General features: G+C 36.3%; 1 protein-coding gene across 1 annotated transcript in view; it reads right to left on the bottom strand.

Annotated features, from left to right (window-relative positions):
• Positions 1–652: 652 nt before the first annotated feature.
• The window catches only part of SYPL1 (synaptophysin like 1), a 33,295-nt gene continuing 17,485 nt past the window's right edge, over positions 653–16,462 (bottom strand). The window contains exons 2-5 of the mRNA XM_070369631.1: positions 14,542–14,663; positions 13,115–13,322; positions 8,574–8,762; positions 653–6,030 (exon numbers count right to left, since the gene is read on the bottom strand). Coding sequence (XP_070225732.1) covers positions 5,902–6,030; positions 8,574–8,762; positions 13,115–13,322; positions 14,542–14,663 — 648 coding nt within the window. The 3' untranslated portion in view covers positions 653–5,901. The remainder of the gene's footprint in view (positions 6,031–8,573; positions 8,763–13,114; positions 13,323–14,541; positions 14,664–16,462) is intronic.

Raw genomic sequence — 16,462 nt, 5'->3', positions numbered from 1 at the left:
TGTGTGGTTATGCAGCTAAGAGAATGAAGTGTAATGGAGACAAGGAAAACCAAAGCATCCCCCAGGACCTTGAGATGATACTGTGATGAAGGCCCTATTTATTTATTTGAGATCTCTACTATAGACATACAGCTCCCTTTTCAGTTCTGATGATAGACCAACACATGCTGTAAAAAGACTGTGTGCTCAGTCGCTCAGTCATGCCCGCCTCTCTGGGACCCCATGGACTGTGTAGCCTGTCAGGCTTTTTCTATCCATGGGATTTCCCAGGCAAGAATACTGGAGTGGGTTGCCAGTTCCTTCTCCAGGGGATCTTCCTGACCCAGGGATTGAACCTGCAGCTCTTGCATTGTCAGGCGGGTTCTTTACCCCTGAGCCACCAGGGAAGCCCACATTAGCCATTATAGAATTGCAAATTAGGATCACAAAGATATACACACATATTAGAATGACTAAAATTAAAAAGACTGACCATACCAAATGTTGATGAAGATGTGAAGTAACTGAACTATCATACACTATTGGTGAGAATTTAAAATGGCACAACCACCTTGGTGGTTTCTTAGAAAATTTAATGTTTCTACCACATGATTCTGCTATCCCATCCACACTGACCTATGTATCCAAGAGAAACATATTCATACAAAGACACTTATATAAATGTTCGTAGCAACTTTATTTGTATTAGCCCCAAACTGGCAACAGCCCAAGTATCTACCAGCAGGTGAATGTATAAAACATATGTGGTATATCCACATGCTGTGTGCAATAGCTATAAAAAGGAATGAGTTGTTGATATAAGCAACATAGATCTGAAAATAATTATGCTGAGTGAAAGAAGTCCAACAAGAAGAATACGTATTCTATGACTCTATTTACATACAACTTAAAAAATGTAAACTAATAGAAACAAAGATCATTAGCTGCTGGGGAATAGATGGGTAAGAGAGATTATCATGGAGCATGAGACCACTGGTTACGATTCCGTGCTTCCACTGCAAGGGGTGTGGGATTGATCCCTGGTCAAGGAACTAGATTCTATATGCTGTGTGGCACAGCAAAAAAAAAAAAACTGAACAGCTAAATTTTTGAAATTCGACTAGCAAGTAAGGCTTCACTTGTAATTACTGTTCTTATACAAGTAAAATCCAATAGGAAATAGACTCTGTATGACAATATTGTAAACTATATAATAGTATTAATCACTTTAACTGTTAACTATTTTCCATTTATTTGTATGTTCCACAATGTAAGAACTATGAATATTGACCAAATTTTACATACCACTAGAATGACCAATCGGAGAAGGTGATGGCACCCCACTCCAGTACTCTTGCCTGGAAAATCCCATGGACAGAGGAGCCTGGTAGGCTGCAGTCCATGGGGTCTTGAAGAGTCGGACACGACTGAGCGACTTCCCTTTCACTTTTCATTTTCATGCACTGGAGAAGGAAATGGCAACCCACTCCAGTGTTCTTGCCTGGAGAATCCCAGGGACGGGGGAGCCTGGTGGGCTGCCGTCTATGGGGTCGCACAGAGTCGGACACGACTGAAGTGACTTAGCAGAATGACCAATATACAAGGTGGTATAAATCTGTGGTTGTTTACTATAGTGAAGCAAAATGGCAGCTACTGTATTTTCAAATAAACATATTTTCTATTTTTCATAGACTCCAATGACAAGTATAACGTAACTATAATTAAAGATAATAAAGATTTACTCTAATTTCCAAACATAATGAAAAAACAAAACTACCAGTTTGCAGATGATATAATTATCTATATAAAAAGTAGAGGAACCTACAAATTATTAAAATTACTAAGAAGTTAAGAGGTGGTGAGGGGTAAAAGAACTTGCCTGTCAATGCAGGGGATGCAAGAGACATAGGTTCAATCCCTGGGTGGGGAAGATCCCTGGAGCAGGAAATGGCAACCTGATCCAGTATTTTTGCCAGGAAAATTCCAGACAGAGGAGCCTGGCAGGCCACAGTCCATTGGATCGCAGGAGTCAGACAAGACTTAGCAACTGAGCATATACATACACACACACACACATACATGGTTTAGAAAGACTGCCTTGTAGAAAAATGAATAAAGTCAATAAATAATAGAGAAATCTTGTATACCAGCAAAAAAAATTACAATTTAACTTAGAACATAACTTAAGTGTTACTATGTACAATAGTAACCAGGGCTACAAGATACAAATGTCAATCTAAATCTTTATGCAGAAAATTATAACTTTATTGAAGGACATAAAAGGAGACATACATCATGCTCATAAATACATTTTATAAATATGACAATTCTCCAAAACTGATATATAAATTCAATGCAATTCTTTTCAACTGAAACCCCAAAGGTTTTTAGGAACTTGACCGGCTCATCCTAAAATTTATATGAAAGGGTACAGGGCTCAAGACAGCCAAGACCACTGTGAATAACAATGATGGTGCTTTGGCACTAATCCTCTCAGATGGCAATTCTTTCTGTAAAGTTACATAATTAAAGGGTGATAGGGCTGATATGGATTGGTATAGAATGTAAAGAACTACAAATAATACAGAAATGATATACGACAGAGGGAACAAAAGATGAACTTTTAAATACATACCATGAAAATTGGGAGTATTTAAAAAATAAAAATTAGATCCCTACCTTATACTATATACAAAAGTATACTCCCAATGGTTTAAAGACCTAAAAGTGAAAAACAAAACTAACATATTCTGAAGAAAAGAGGGGTGAATATCTTTATGGTAGTGAGAAGGACTTTTTAAGACACAAAAAGCACAAACCATGAAGACAGTTAAGTCAGTATTAAGACAAACTTTTGTACGACAAATCACAAAGTGAAAATACAAGCTATGGAGAAGAAGACGACAGTTGCAATCTACATAATGTCAAAGGATTGGTATCCAGAATAAAGAGCACCTCACATCAATAGGAAAAAGACAAAATAGAAAAATTGGCAAAGGATATGAATAGGCAATAAAGAGCAGGGCAAACCGAAGTGACCAATAAACACAGGAAAGGACAACCAACCTCAATTGCAATCTGAGAAATACAAATTCAAAAATATCAGACACCATCGCAAACCCATTAGAATGGCAACAATCCAATAACATCAAGCATCAAGCAAAGGCAAGAATACAGGCAACAGGGACTCTTACATATTGTTAGTGGGAAACTAAACTGACACCATACTCGCACCTTATTGAACAACTGTTTACTACCTAAGTTACAAATGAAATGTGAATACTTCACATGCCAACTATTCTACTTCTAGTGGTATATCCTAGAGAAGCCTTCACGTATTTTGCAAAAATATTTCAGTGCTATCTGTAATAGTGAAAAGAAAAATCTACTTCAGCAAGGAAATGGCTGTCTCTATAATGCTTTATTTCCTTAAAAAGACAAAACCAAATCTGACATAATAAAACAAAATGTTAATATTTGTTTTCCTTAGTGGTGGACACTTGGTTCTATACTATTTCTTATGCTTATCTTAAAAAGTGTTAGCCGCTCAGTTATGTCAGACTCTTTGCAACCCCGTGGACCTTAGCCAGCCAGGCTCCTCTGTTCACAGTATTTTCCAGGCAAGTATGTTGGAGTGGGTTGCCATTCCCTTCTCCAGGAGATCTTCCTGACCCAACCTAGGGATCGAACCCAGGTCTCCAGTGCTGCAGGCAGATTCTTTACCCTCTGAACCACCGGCAAAGCCCATACTTATCTTAAATGCTACATGATTTTAAATTTTTTAATTAAACATGAAACAAAGTATATAGCAAGCAAGTGACCTTAACATTTATAGCATATCTTTATTCAAGTGACTTCAATTCACAAAAACATTGGTAATAATGCTATTTACAAAAAATTCTTTGCAACCTCTGTCCTGGAAATTATCCTAGAAGTCTTAACCCTGTAACACTTACTCAAAATCAGAGAGTGAAAGGCAACAGAATGGACTTTTTCCTAGATCTATGATCTCATTATTTATTAACATTTAATGCCATTAACTTAAAACTCTTTGAGGTCAGCATTCTTATTCTCATTTTTCAGATAAGCAAACGGGGGCACACAGAGGTAAGTAAATTGCCTAAAGGTAAAGAATCTGCCTGCCAATGCTGGAGCTGCAAGACAGGGGGGTTCAATCCCTGGGTTGGAAAGATCCCCTGGAATAGGAAATGGCAACCTACTCCAGTATTCTTGCTGGGATAATCCCATTGACAGAGGTGCCTGGCAGGGGGTCGCAAAGATCAAACAAGACTGAGCCAACAATGAGCTAGTAGGTGGTGAAGCCAAGATTCAAATTCAGGGAGTTTGGCTCCAGAGCATACACTTTTAATTAAGAATCTTTGCTGCCAACTGGACAGTCAATTAGAAAAGGTTTATCAGTAAAACTCAACCTGAAAGTTACAAATGAGCATTTTAAAATGATATTGAAAGAAAAATAGAACCAGGGTGTCCAAAGCATTTTTTATTCCTTGCCAAACATTAAACAAACAAAAAAACCTACTGTAATATTCTATTTCTTGCTTTGTAAATCAATTCTATTTTATACTGCTCATGCCTTTAAGATTAAAGTTTCTTTATAATATAACAATCAGTGCACTCTTTATTTTAACTTCTTTATTAAGGTGGATACACATTCTCTTATTAACAATTCTTGTGAACAAAAGCAACCAAAATAAGGCGATAGTAAGATGTGCTTCACATAAAAACAATCAAGTGGCTAAGAGGAGATCTGGCCCTGTACAACAGAAAGATTAGGAAGCAAAACGTGAATAAGTCCTATATTCCAGAAGCTACCCAAATGTGTGAGCAAAGACAGCACACCCATAATATAGCTCACTTAGGTTCCTTCTTTATGACGCATAATTCCTTAATTATCCATTTGTGAAATAAGAACAAACATTAAGAAATGTGAAATCCAAATTGCATTCATTTTCACAATATCAATACTAAACTCAAGACAGCAACTTCATCGAATATAAATGTTTCAAAAGTAAAAGGCAATCTTAATTTTTTTTATCCTATGAATAGGGTCTGCAAAAATTGGTAAATTATTTTACTGTACTTGCAGGAGATTAGGTCTCAGCCTGCACGGAAGGAGCATAAGCAACAAAAGACAACAAACAAATACTACTAGGAGTAATGCCCATACATATCAAACTATCTAGGTGAACCATGTTTTACTTATGTAGCAAATCTATTAAATAACCAGCATATGGAAGCTTACACCTCATGCGAGAGAATTACCAAATTAACTATACATCTTTTAGAAGTCTCTAAACCCCACTCCCCAAACAATTTTAGTACACCTACCAAGTACTGTAGGTCATTTAGAAAAACAGAAATAAAACATACATCAGCCTTTGTAATTAAGCATTTTTCATAACATATAAACAGTGTTCAGATATAAACTGTTAACTAAATGTTTTTTCTAAATATGATTTATGTAATCAAAACTTTCTTAAACAAAGACACATCTTAGGAATATGATCTGTACAAACTTACAGTAGTGTAATATTCCAAAAGAGATTTTCTTCCTATTATGATATGACAATAAAACTCTTTTCTGAGTGAAGATATACGTTAAGGCTTAAGGTGTAAACACTTTGGAAGGAAAACAACTTAGTGAAGAAATTACCGTTCATTTAAAAATGTGTATCATCTCATAATAGGCCCCTGAATTTTCAAATTCACATGTGAGAATACATTTACATCTTAAATTCCTAGGAAAGGCATAAGCTTTATGTAAAAAAGCAGCAAAATTTTAAACCCACCAATTTACTGAAAAAGCCATTACTTTTATTAGAAACAAAAAATGCTTCTCAAGGTGCTGGCAACAGGTCATAGTACAGACATTTATTTCATACAGTGTACTTCTCCCTTCAATTATATTCCAGTTGGAGGAGGAATACCTCCTTGAGAAGTAGAAGTGTTTGATGGACTGTGAAAGCTGGTCTCCTTATACACAAACCATGCATTTCCTCCCCAAAGTATCATATTCAGAAAGCCAAAGATCTAAGAAAGAGAAAAACAAACATGCAAATCTAGTATACTATTAAAATTTCATACCTATCTTAGTTTTCCTATAAATATTTAATATTTCCAGGCCATATACTATCATTTCATTTGAAGTCTGAACGATACATCAAGTGGAATAAAAACGGAAGACTCTATTTCAATGCCCTATTTAGATATATAATGACTTATTCCCAGTGAAATCTCTAAATCTGTAACATATCAAATCGTGACTAAAACATATCTTATTTCTACATGTGCATTATTACCAATTTAAAAAAGGAATTAAATTTGTTTGAGAAAAGTAAATAAGACCTTCCTTTTATTACTTTATATTTAGACCTTGGTGGTTCTAGGTGAAGAAAACAACTGGGATCCATGGTTCCTTCACTAGGAGGGGTTTTACTTTTCTCCCATCTGAATGGTTATGAACATCCTTTGTGCACCTTTTCCTACTTCCCTACTTCATCCCCCTCCTACATTCACCTCTGTTTCCACAGCTGCAGCCACAAGAGAGGAGTCTTAGAAGAAAACCTTACGTCACATCCTGTATTAATCAACCTAAAGGAAATCAGCCTTCCCAGGTACAAATCTGAAAGTTCAAAGTCTCAGAGATGAAGGAACTGCAGATATCCTATTTTCACAGTATTTAAAAAAAAGAAATACAAGAATAGTAGTGACCTATGAGGTAAGAGTAGGGTAAAAAGCTTAGGTACTATCATATTTGTGCTGTTGTTGTTTAGTCGTTAAGTCAAGTTTCACCACCCCATGGACTGTAGCCCGCCACGCTCCTCTGTCCATGGAATTTCCCAGGCAAGAATACTGGAGTGGGTTGCCATTTCCTCCTCCCAGGGGATGTTCCCAACCCAAGGAGAGAACCTGAGTCTCCTGCACCTGCAGGTGGGCTCTTTACCAATGAGCTACCGGGAAGCCCCAAACTGCCTTCTTCTATCTTTTTGTATTATTTGGGTATAAAAACACTTCTGAAATTATCTCAGCTCACCGTCAATATATATGCAAAAAAAAAAAAAAAAGACTTTTAAAACAAAAATTTGGCCAAATTGCTTTATAAGGCAAGACCAACTTTATCCACTTGAAAAATACTTTCTTGAAAAGACATGAAATCTCCTTAAAAATAATACCCTCATTATATTAATAATATATCTGTATTTGGATAAAATACCAGACAAAATAATATTTAAATTTAGAGGCCAAAATTTTAGGATTATTTAAGGAACTATGACCATGTATGGATGTAAGAGTTGGACTGTGAAGAAACCTAAGTGCCGAAGAACTGATGCTTTTGAACTGTGGTGTTGGAGAAGACTCTTGAGAGTCCCTTGGACTGCAAGGAGATCCAACCAGTCCATCCTAAAGGAGATCGGTCCTGGGATTTCTTTGGAAGGAATGATGCTAAAGCTGAAACTCCAGTACTTTGGCCACCTCATGCGAAGAGTTGACTCATTGGGAAAGACCCTGATCCTGGGAGGGATTGGGGGCAGGAGGAGAAGGGGACGACAGAGGATGAGATGGCTGGATGGCATCACTGACTCGATGGACGTGAGTCTGAGTGAACTCCGGGAGTTGGTGATGGACAGGGAGGCCTGGCGTGCTGCGATTCATGGGGTAGCAAAGAGTCGGACACGACTAAGCGACTGAACTGAACTGAACTGAAGGAACTATGAAAGTTCTATTTTCAGAGACCCAGAGCAAAGCAGAGAAAGGGCTAATATCCATGGACAGAGGACAGTTCATGGGGTCACAAAGAGTCGGACATGACTTAGGGACTAAACAGCAACAACAGAAGTCAGATCTGGTTCAAACCTTGGCTTTGCCAACTTACTAGCCCTGTCACCTTGAGTGATTTAACATACAAGCTATATTCTTTCCCAGTTGTAAATGAAGATAATAACACCACTTCCCACATTCCTCTCAGAATTGACATATGTGTAATGACCTTAGCACACTGTCTTAATAAATTTTATATTAGTGCCTTTAGCAGAGAAGGCAATAGCAACCCACTCCAGTACTCTTGCCTGGAAAATCCCATGGACAGAGGAGCCTGGTAGGCTGCAGTCCATGGGGTCACTAAGAGTCGGACACGACTGAGTGACTTCACTTTCACTTTTCACTTTCATGCATTGGAGAAGGAAATGGCAACCCACTCCAGTGTTTTTGCCTAGAGAATCCCAGGGACGGGCGAGCCTGGTGGGCTGCCGTCTATGGGGTCACACAGAGTCGGACACGACTGAAGTGACTTAGCAGCACCAGCAGCAGCGCCTTTAGGGTCAAAGTCTTGCCTAGTTAATCTTAATAAAGACGTAACCATGATCTTGTCTAACCTTGTTTACAAGTAATAATTTTCTTCACAAACTTTTTTTTGCTGTTATAAAGACTATATGACAACTAGGATTCTGATAAGCTTGGTAAAGATAAAATCAATATATTCATCCAGGGATTTATTAAAACTATTGTTTTCTTAAATCACTGTAAGGTTTTTCTAGTAAGTGAAATAAAATATTTTATAAACACTGCATACTCACCACAGACACGTTTAGGGATCCCATACTAGTCACAGAGACAAACTGGCACATCACTCCTTGAACATTACAAGTCTTAAGTTCCTGGACAATACTGGAACCGGTAGCTGCTTTAATGTCTGTAAGAGCTTTAGCCCAGGCTGAAGTGCTCACCAACCACAAAAAAGTCACAACAATAGTAATTACAAAGTCCTAAAGAAAAAATAGGTGTGAATTAATAATGAATACTTAAAGATACAAAATTTCAAATCCACCAGCAAGGAAATCATGTTGAACTCTCAGTCCTGAGAAATGACATACTTTATAAAAAAAGGCCACAATCAACATAGCAAACACTGCTGTTTACTATTGCCAGGCCAGTGCCTGAGCTACACCAGTCATCTTCTGAAGGGTCTAAGATTTTTACATGGAGAAATCAAAGTTTAATAAAGCCGTCATCATAACCTTATCTAACTAACCCTCTCCCTCTTGGGATCATATATCAGACTCTGTTATCACCAATAACTGTATACCTCCATAATCTCTGTTTTAATCACCCCTCTCAAATATCACCTCTCTTTCTAGCTCATTCTCTTTGGCACCCCAACCTTAAAAGTCCTTTGACCCCACTGAGATCTACAATCTGATCTCCATTTCCTTCTATTTAGACTCTAAGGTTCTTCATTATAATCTCTTACATATACTCTCAATTCCCTTATCCTCCCCTGCTTTCTCATATTGTTCTGGCAAACCTCTAACTTTAGTTAAATCTAATGCTCTATGATATGAATAGTGAGATGGTGAAAAGCACACATCCAGGATGACTTGTCTCTTTTTAAATACGTGACTACAAAAGTTTAAGAACGCTCATTATATTAAGAACAACAACAATAAAATCTCTCTCAAAACACCCTGTCACTACCAGTTTTCTACTAAAGTGTTTGCTACTTATTACAGGTCAAGAATAGGAGTGAATTTTTAATATTTTGGATAATTTCTTATTGAACTAATAAGAAAAAAATTTACTCTCCCTAATCTAATCTGCTGGGGAACTAGAACTCTGTCGACTAGTACTGGCTATAAAAATCTAAGTAACACTTTTTTAAAGTATGTATTTGGATAGTATAAAGTATAAGTTTCCATCTCCTTTGGTCTTCCTTTGAATTAACAAAAAAAGTGGAACAATGTAAGATTTGTCACTTCATGGGAAATAGATGGGCAAACAGTGGAAATAGTGTCAGAATTTATTTTTTCGGCTCCAAAATCACTGCAGGTGGTGACTGCAGCTATGAAATTAAAAGACTCTTACTCCTTGGAAGGAAAGTTATGACCAACCTAGATAGCATATTAAAAAGCAGAGACATTATTTTGCCAACAAAGGTCCGTCTAGTCAAGGCTATGGTTTTTCCAGTGGTCATGTATGGATGTGAGAGTTGGACTGTGAAGAAAGCTGAACACCAAAGAATTGATGCTTTTGAACTGTGGTGTTGGAGAAGACTCTTGAGAGTCCCTTGGACTGCAAGGAGATCCAACCAGTCCATTATAAAGGAGATCAGTCCTGGGTGTTCATTGGAAGGACTGATGCAAAAGCTGAAACTCCAATACTTTGGCTACCTCATGTAAAGAGTTGACTCATTGGAAAAGACTCTGATGCTGGGAGGGATTGGAGGCAGAAGGAGAAGGGGACAACAGAGGTTGAGATGGCTGGATGGCATCACCGACTCAATGGACATGAGTTTGGGTGAACTCCGGGAGTTAGCGATGGACAGGGAGGCCTGGCGTGCTGCAATTCATGGTGTCGCAAAGAGTTGGACACAACTGAGCGACTGAACTGAACTGAACGATGTAATCTGAGCATTCAGGTGTGCTCAAGACTATGAGTTCTCACTATCTGTAGCAAAAATCTCTCCAAGCTCAGAAATGGGTTTTGGAGCTTATCACAGAATTTTTTTTTTTTTTTTTAAATAAATCTGGTTAGTTTTAAATTACTTTTGCCAATGAGCTTTTAGTCATTTATGTCAGATAAATACCAGTGATCACATATGAGATACAGAAACTGCTATATATAGCTTGTCTACCTGGTCAAGCTGGCACTGAATCAATGCCTTGCATTAGAGAACTGAAACAATGACTAATTTTACAAGCATGGTGTCACAGTATTTGCATTTAAGTTCTCCACTGCTACTGGTCCTCTTTAAAAAATGTATATCAAAGAGAAAAGAATAGAAACATTAAGTATTTTGCACTGTGGGATTACTCCCCTTTTTGCTGCTGTACTCAGCTGTATTTTGTGCTGTGGCAAACGTTTCCTAAGCACTTGCTAGAAAGAGCTGATAATTAGTATGAGATTATCACATGTTAAATTCTCTCTGGGCTAAAGTCTGACCAATAGATGTCAAATCTTAATTTTAAGGTTTCTTCCTTCCAAATTCCTAATCAAAAAAACACAATTTTTTTTCCTGATTATGCTTTTTATGTCCAAGCTATTAATGGCTTATGAATGACATTTTTATATTTCAAAAGCAGGTTCTTTTCTGACAATGATGCATGAAGTAATCTTAGGATGAGGGGAAGTGGGAGAAATGCGGGCCTCTGAAGACAGTCCATGTGACTCAGGACTCTAGCTAGTTCTACATGAATGATGCCACCTGGAATTATGCAATGCACAACATGCCTGTGGCAGCCCTAGTGCTACCAGTAAGAAGGATATAACTCATAACAGAACTTTAGGATTTGGGATACCCTATCTTTGCTTGGTTTCGTTTTATGGTATTTCTGATCTTCCACACAGCCTAGAACCCTTAAGCTCTGGCTATTTAACATAAAAACATGCTGAATTTACTTAAAAACTAAAGTTGATTTTAAAATGTCATAACTGAAATTCTCCTAGAGACAGCTCAGCAAAGAATTGAGAACACCGATGAAAGAGCATACCGTCATTAACAAATGGTACTTAAAAAAAAAATTCATTTGGCTATAGTTAAAAATTTAGGTATCACAAAAAAAATTTTTTTATATTTATATGGTTAAAGTAAAATCCAAAATTTAATTTAGAGGCTGGACTTTTACAAATAAGAAGTATCCATCATACACTGTATCAACAAAAAACCACTTACAGAACTAATTCTAGATTATGTCTCTATAGGACCATTATTATTTCTCTATATGATCACTCTGAGGTGGAAAATTATTTTTGACTTTTCTGAATGATGCAACTAGATCAGTTTTATAGTTTTATTAGGCAGAAAAAAAGCCTCCTCCAAAGTAGATTTGAATGCTGCTTTAAAAACTGTCATATTTTTAAGGCTTAATGAACAAAATAAGAGAAATAAAAGGTTCATTGCTTTTATAAGATTTAACTTAAAATTTGTTGGGATAATGACAAGATGGCAAGAAACATCTTCACTTAGAATTTATAAAGAACTTTAACAAAATATAAATAAGGCTTGAAAAGTCCACAGAAGTTACAGATTACTAACATGAAATTTCTGTTAAGTACTGCAAATTAAAATGGCTGATGTCTACCCTTTGAAAGTCACTTAACAACCAAGAAATGTTTTATGAAAATATCAGGTTTGAGAATTTCTTCTCAGATACATGACATGGAATAAATATGATGGATAAAATACTGTTTTATTACTTACTTACCATTTGCATTCTTATGGTCCAGGCAGCAAAAATTAAAAATAAATAAAACCTGTTATTTAATAATTTGGCCTATCCTTTAAAGTAACTTCACAAATAATAAGCAGATGTGAATAGTTACTGTTTTCTTAGGATATAAATGACCAGTATCACGAAAACATCTCTGTTGTCCCTTCAAATCAGTAATACCAATACTGAGTTTGTAGTTATTCTTCGGTAGTAGAGGTCCACTTTAAAACTACAGTTTATCTCTGGATTTGCCACCAATAATCTAAGGGAATTCTACTAACTAAATCTCAGAGATTATTTTTATTTCTAGCTCAGTAGACCCTGAGGCCAAAGAAGGTATTAGGATTTCAAATTCAAATCCTTTGTTGCCATTTTAAAGATTCAGAATTAGCTCATGAATGCCACTAATGCCAAATTCTATAATTTTTATAGAATTACCTTGGTCAGATTTTAAATTAAAGAATTTAAGAACATAGACCAGGTGTCAGGCATTAAGGGGGTATCTCTGAGAAAAGAGAAAAAAGATAAGAAACAGGAAAACAGTTATGAGACTACTAGCATTGTTAGCAATTCTTCAAATCAAACACATTAATTTCTACTTAATTTCCCTGCTATTTGCAACCTAATATGCTTTGTCATATATTCGAGTTCTTGCCAGGTTAAAAGAGTTAGATACAAACAAACAAACCTCTCTCTGTATAAGGAGTACAGAGGAAGTGTTGCAAACAGGCTACAAGAATTGGGTTAAACATGACAAGAGCAAGCATAAACTTGTGGAAGAAGTCAAGACATGTTGAAACTGGTTTATGCCAAGAGTCTTTTTTCCCAGTATAAGAAAATCCATATTTAAATTCAAATATAATATATACCTACATAAATTATTTTTGTATAAAAAGAAAGTGATTACTTACAGTCATGGTAAGCTTTCGACTATCACGATACAGGTTCGTGTAACCAACATACAGCAGAAGAGCAGCAATGCAGTACAGGAAGACAAAGACTGCAAAAGTGACATAGAACTGCGCAGAAGAGGAGTAATCTCCAATAAGGACATAATTTTTCCAATCTACACCACAGACATTTCCACCTTGAGGTGCCTGAAATGATGCTTCATTCAACCTATTAAAAAAAAGGGACAAACAAATTTATGAACTACTTGGACTCTTCTAACAGAAACACACAGGCAGAATATTTAAGTAAAATATACTCCCCAAATATATTAAAACACTTTCCTTTAAAAAAAAGTGAAAATTTCAAATATTTAAGTAAATTAAAATTTTCATAAGTATATAAATCATATATTACACCTATACTTGGTTTATGATAGATTGAATAAAGACTGAATTAAACACTTTCACACCCATATACTATCTTCCTGTAACAAACACTTAGCAGATTAAGAGCACTGTTACAAAATGGTTTACAATTTGAGAAATTGTATTCCATTCTAGGAGGCAGAGTCTGTGTGACTAGCACCAGGACAGTCAATTATAATGATTCACATTTTAACTCTCATTAATTGGCTAACTCCACAAAGTCTTTAATTTTCCCTATCCATAAATCACAAAAGCACTTATCACTAAAGATGCTATAACAGTTCCTTATATAGGAACTTTATAAGAGAAGGACTAAGAGATGGAGAGGCAAAGACTGATTACCAAGCACTTGCTATCTGACATATTTTTAATGTAAGATTTTATTTAATCATCAAAGCAACCTTAAATGGTTTAAATTCACTGAACAGAAAAACTGAGTCTAGAGAATTAAGTAGTCAGTAAGTGGAGAAAGATTCATACCCTCACTTAAACATAGGACAGATGGAGTAAACATTTAATGAATCCTGAGGTCAAACAGAACAAAATAGCCATAAATATTCAGAAAATAAAGTTTTATGCTGCTGAAAGAAACATAGGAACTCTTCACTTTATATAGACACATGTCTTAAAGCTATACATTACACACTAGTAACTTCAAATACATGAAAAAGTTGGATTTTTCATAAGCTGTGCTTGCTTCTATAACATGGCTTCTCAAACTAAGGTGACAGAGCAGTCTTGTTTTGAAATTTCCAACCCACTGTGGGATGACAGAATAAGAGTGTCAAGGCAATGTCATATGGAAGTTTCTGAATGCTTACTGTCATTTTCTGTATTTATTTCATCACAGTTCAGGAAAACAGTCTGCAGATAGGCACTGGTCCACACACCATACTTTCAGTAGCAATGATCACTACTTACAAATGAGCATGAAATTAAAAATGTCTAACTCCCAAGATCGATAAGTTGTTGGGAAATCTTAATGAGTGGAAAGAGGTGTTAAACCACAAAAACAAACTTACCTGAATGGATAACCAAAAGCAGCTGTAATCGTTTTATTCTCAGGACCTGCAGTACAAGACACTTGAATTTCTGTTTTGCCCTTAAAACCTCCACAGGTAGCAAAAGCAAAGATAGAAGCAATCTACATAAAGACCAAAGAAAGAAAAGAAAGAAGCATTACTCTACCCAAACATAGCTCATTAAAATCTTAATTACAGTGACCATTAATGCTATTAAAAATTGGCTCACTAACATTCTTTGAATTCTTATTTACAAATGAAGACGGTGAAAAATATTTTAAAATGTATCCGCAACCTCTCTGACCTCCCAGCTTCATGCACTAGTCACCAACTTAAATTATGAACACAGGTAGACCTTATTGTGTCTGTTACCTTCCTATGTACACTGTTTATATTATATAATTTCTTCTATGACTGCTTTGGTTTGTCTCTGAAACAACAGACCCTTCATCCCACCCCAAAACCATGATACCATTATCACTCCATGACAACTAATACTTCCTTTCTTTCCTTTCATTTGTTATTTGGCTACGTCAGGTCTTAGTCACATCATGTGGAATCTTTCATTGCAGTGAACGGATTCTCTTGTGGCATGTGGGCTTCAGTAGTTGTGGCCTGCTGGCTTAGTTGCTCTGTGACGTGTGGGATCTTAGTTCCCTGACCAGGGATTGAACCTTGCCCCTACATTACAAGGCAGATTCTTAACCACTGGACCACCAGGCAGAAGTCCCAATGATTTCTTAATAGCAAGTCATGAGTTCAAATTTCCCAAGCTGATTCATATTTTTTAATCCTAAGTATTTTTTTCAGAGTCTGCACATTACATTTAATATAAAATTTGTTAAGTCATGGGTTTCTCTCCATAGCCCCACACTTCTCATTTATTACTGAAGAAACTAGGCCATTTGTCTTACAGAGATTCCCACATGGTGTTGTGTGGCATAATTCCTCTATCTGTATTTTCTAAAGAGGCTAGATTAAACTCTGGTTTGTGTTTTCATCACTTGTTTTGTCTTGTTTATTTGTGTGAATGCCAATTTTTAGTTGACTCTCTTGTTATGATGTTAAGATGAATTAGTGGGTTCAGGTATTGTCAGCCTGAGCTATCCTTTAATTTCTCCATTAGACTTTCCTCTAGTGGTTTTAGCAGCTATTGATGGTCATGACTTGGTTCCATTATTTTATTAGAGGTTGGGAAATGTAGCATTCTGTCATTTCTTTGTTTATTACCTGGAATTCTCCTGTGTAGAACTTTGTCACATATCCATTTTGGTTAACCTGAGGTATGGTTCATAGGAGGCAACAGTATAAATGCTTGGTTCTTTATTTTTCTTTACCAATTTTTAGAATAGCAAACTAGTTTCTTAGTATCTTCCAGATTTAACAATTGGATTATTTTTAGCATTATTGTAAATTAGGTTTAATATATTTTATGTTTTCCATCTGTTTGCCTTTATTTTTTTAATACTCAAATTGTCTTGTATTTAGCTAATGGTAGTCTCAAGTAGGGGAGAAGGCAATGGTGACCCACTCCAGTACTCTTGCCTGGAAAATCCCATGGACAGAGGAGCCTGGTGGGCTGCAGTCCATGGGGTCGCACAGAGTTGGACATGACTCAAGTGACTTAGCAGCAGCAGCAGTCTCAAGTGGCTTTCCTTTTTTTCCCCCTTGACCCTTACAGTTTTTGATAGTTTGTTTTCTGGACACAATATTTCAGGATAAGTTTGTACATTTCCTGCCTTAATTGTGGATTCAGCCAGTATATTATCTCCAGGGAAACTTAGTTCCTTGAATGAGAAATAATACTTACTAATCACATTCTGGAAACTGGGGACCATACTTTCAAGATAAGGAATTTAAAAAAACTTGTTTTAACTTGAGATATAGTTGATTTACAATTAATTTCTGCTTTACAGCAAAG

This window comes from Bos mutus, chromosome 4 (assembly GCF_027580195.1).
Source record: "Bos mutus isolate GX-2022 chromosome 4, NWIPB_WYAK_1.1, whole genome shotgun sequence".
In the NCBI taxonomy this organism is placed as follows: Eukaryota; Metazoa; Chordata; class Mammalia; order Artiodactyla; family Bovidae; genus Bos; species Bos mutus.
The sequence above is the reverse complement of the archived record's forward strand: the minus strand, read 5'-3'. Positions and strand labels throughout refer to the sequence as shown.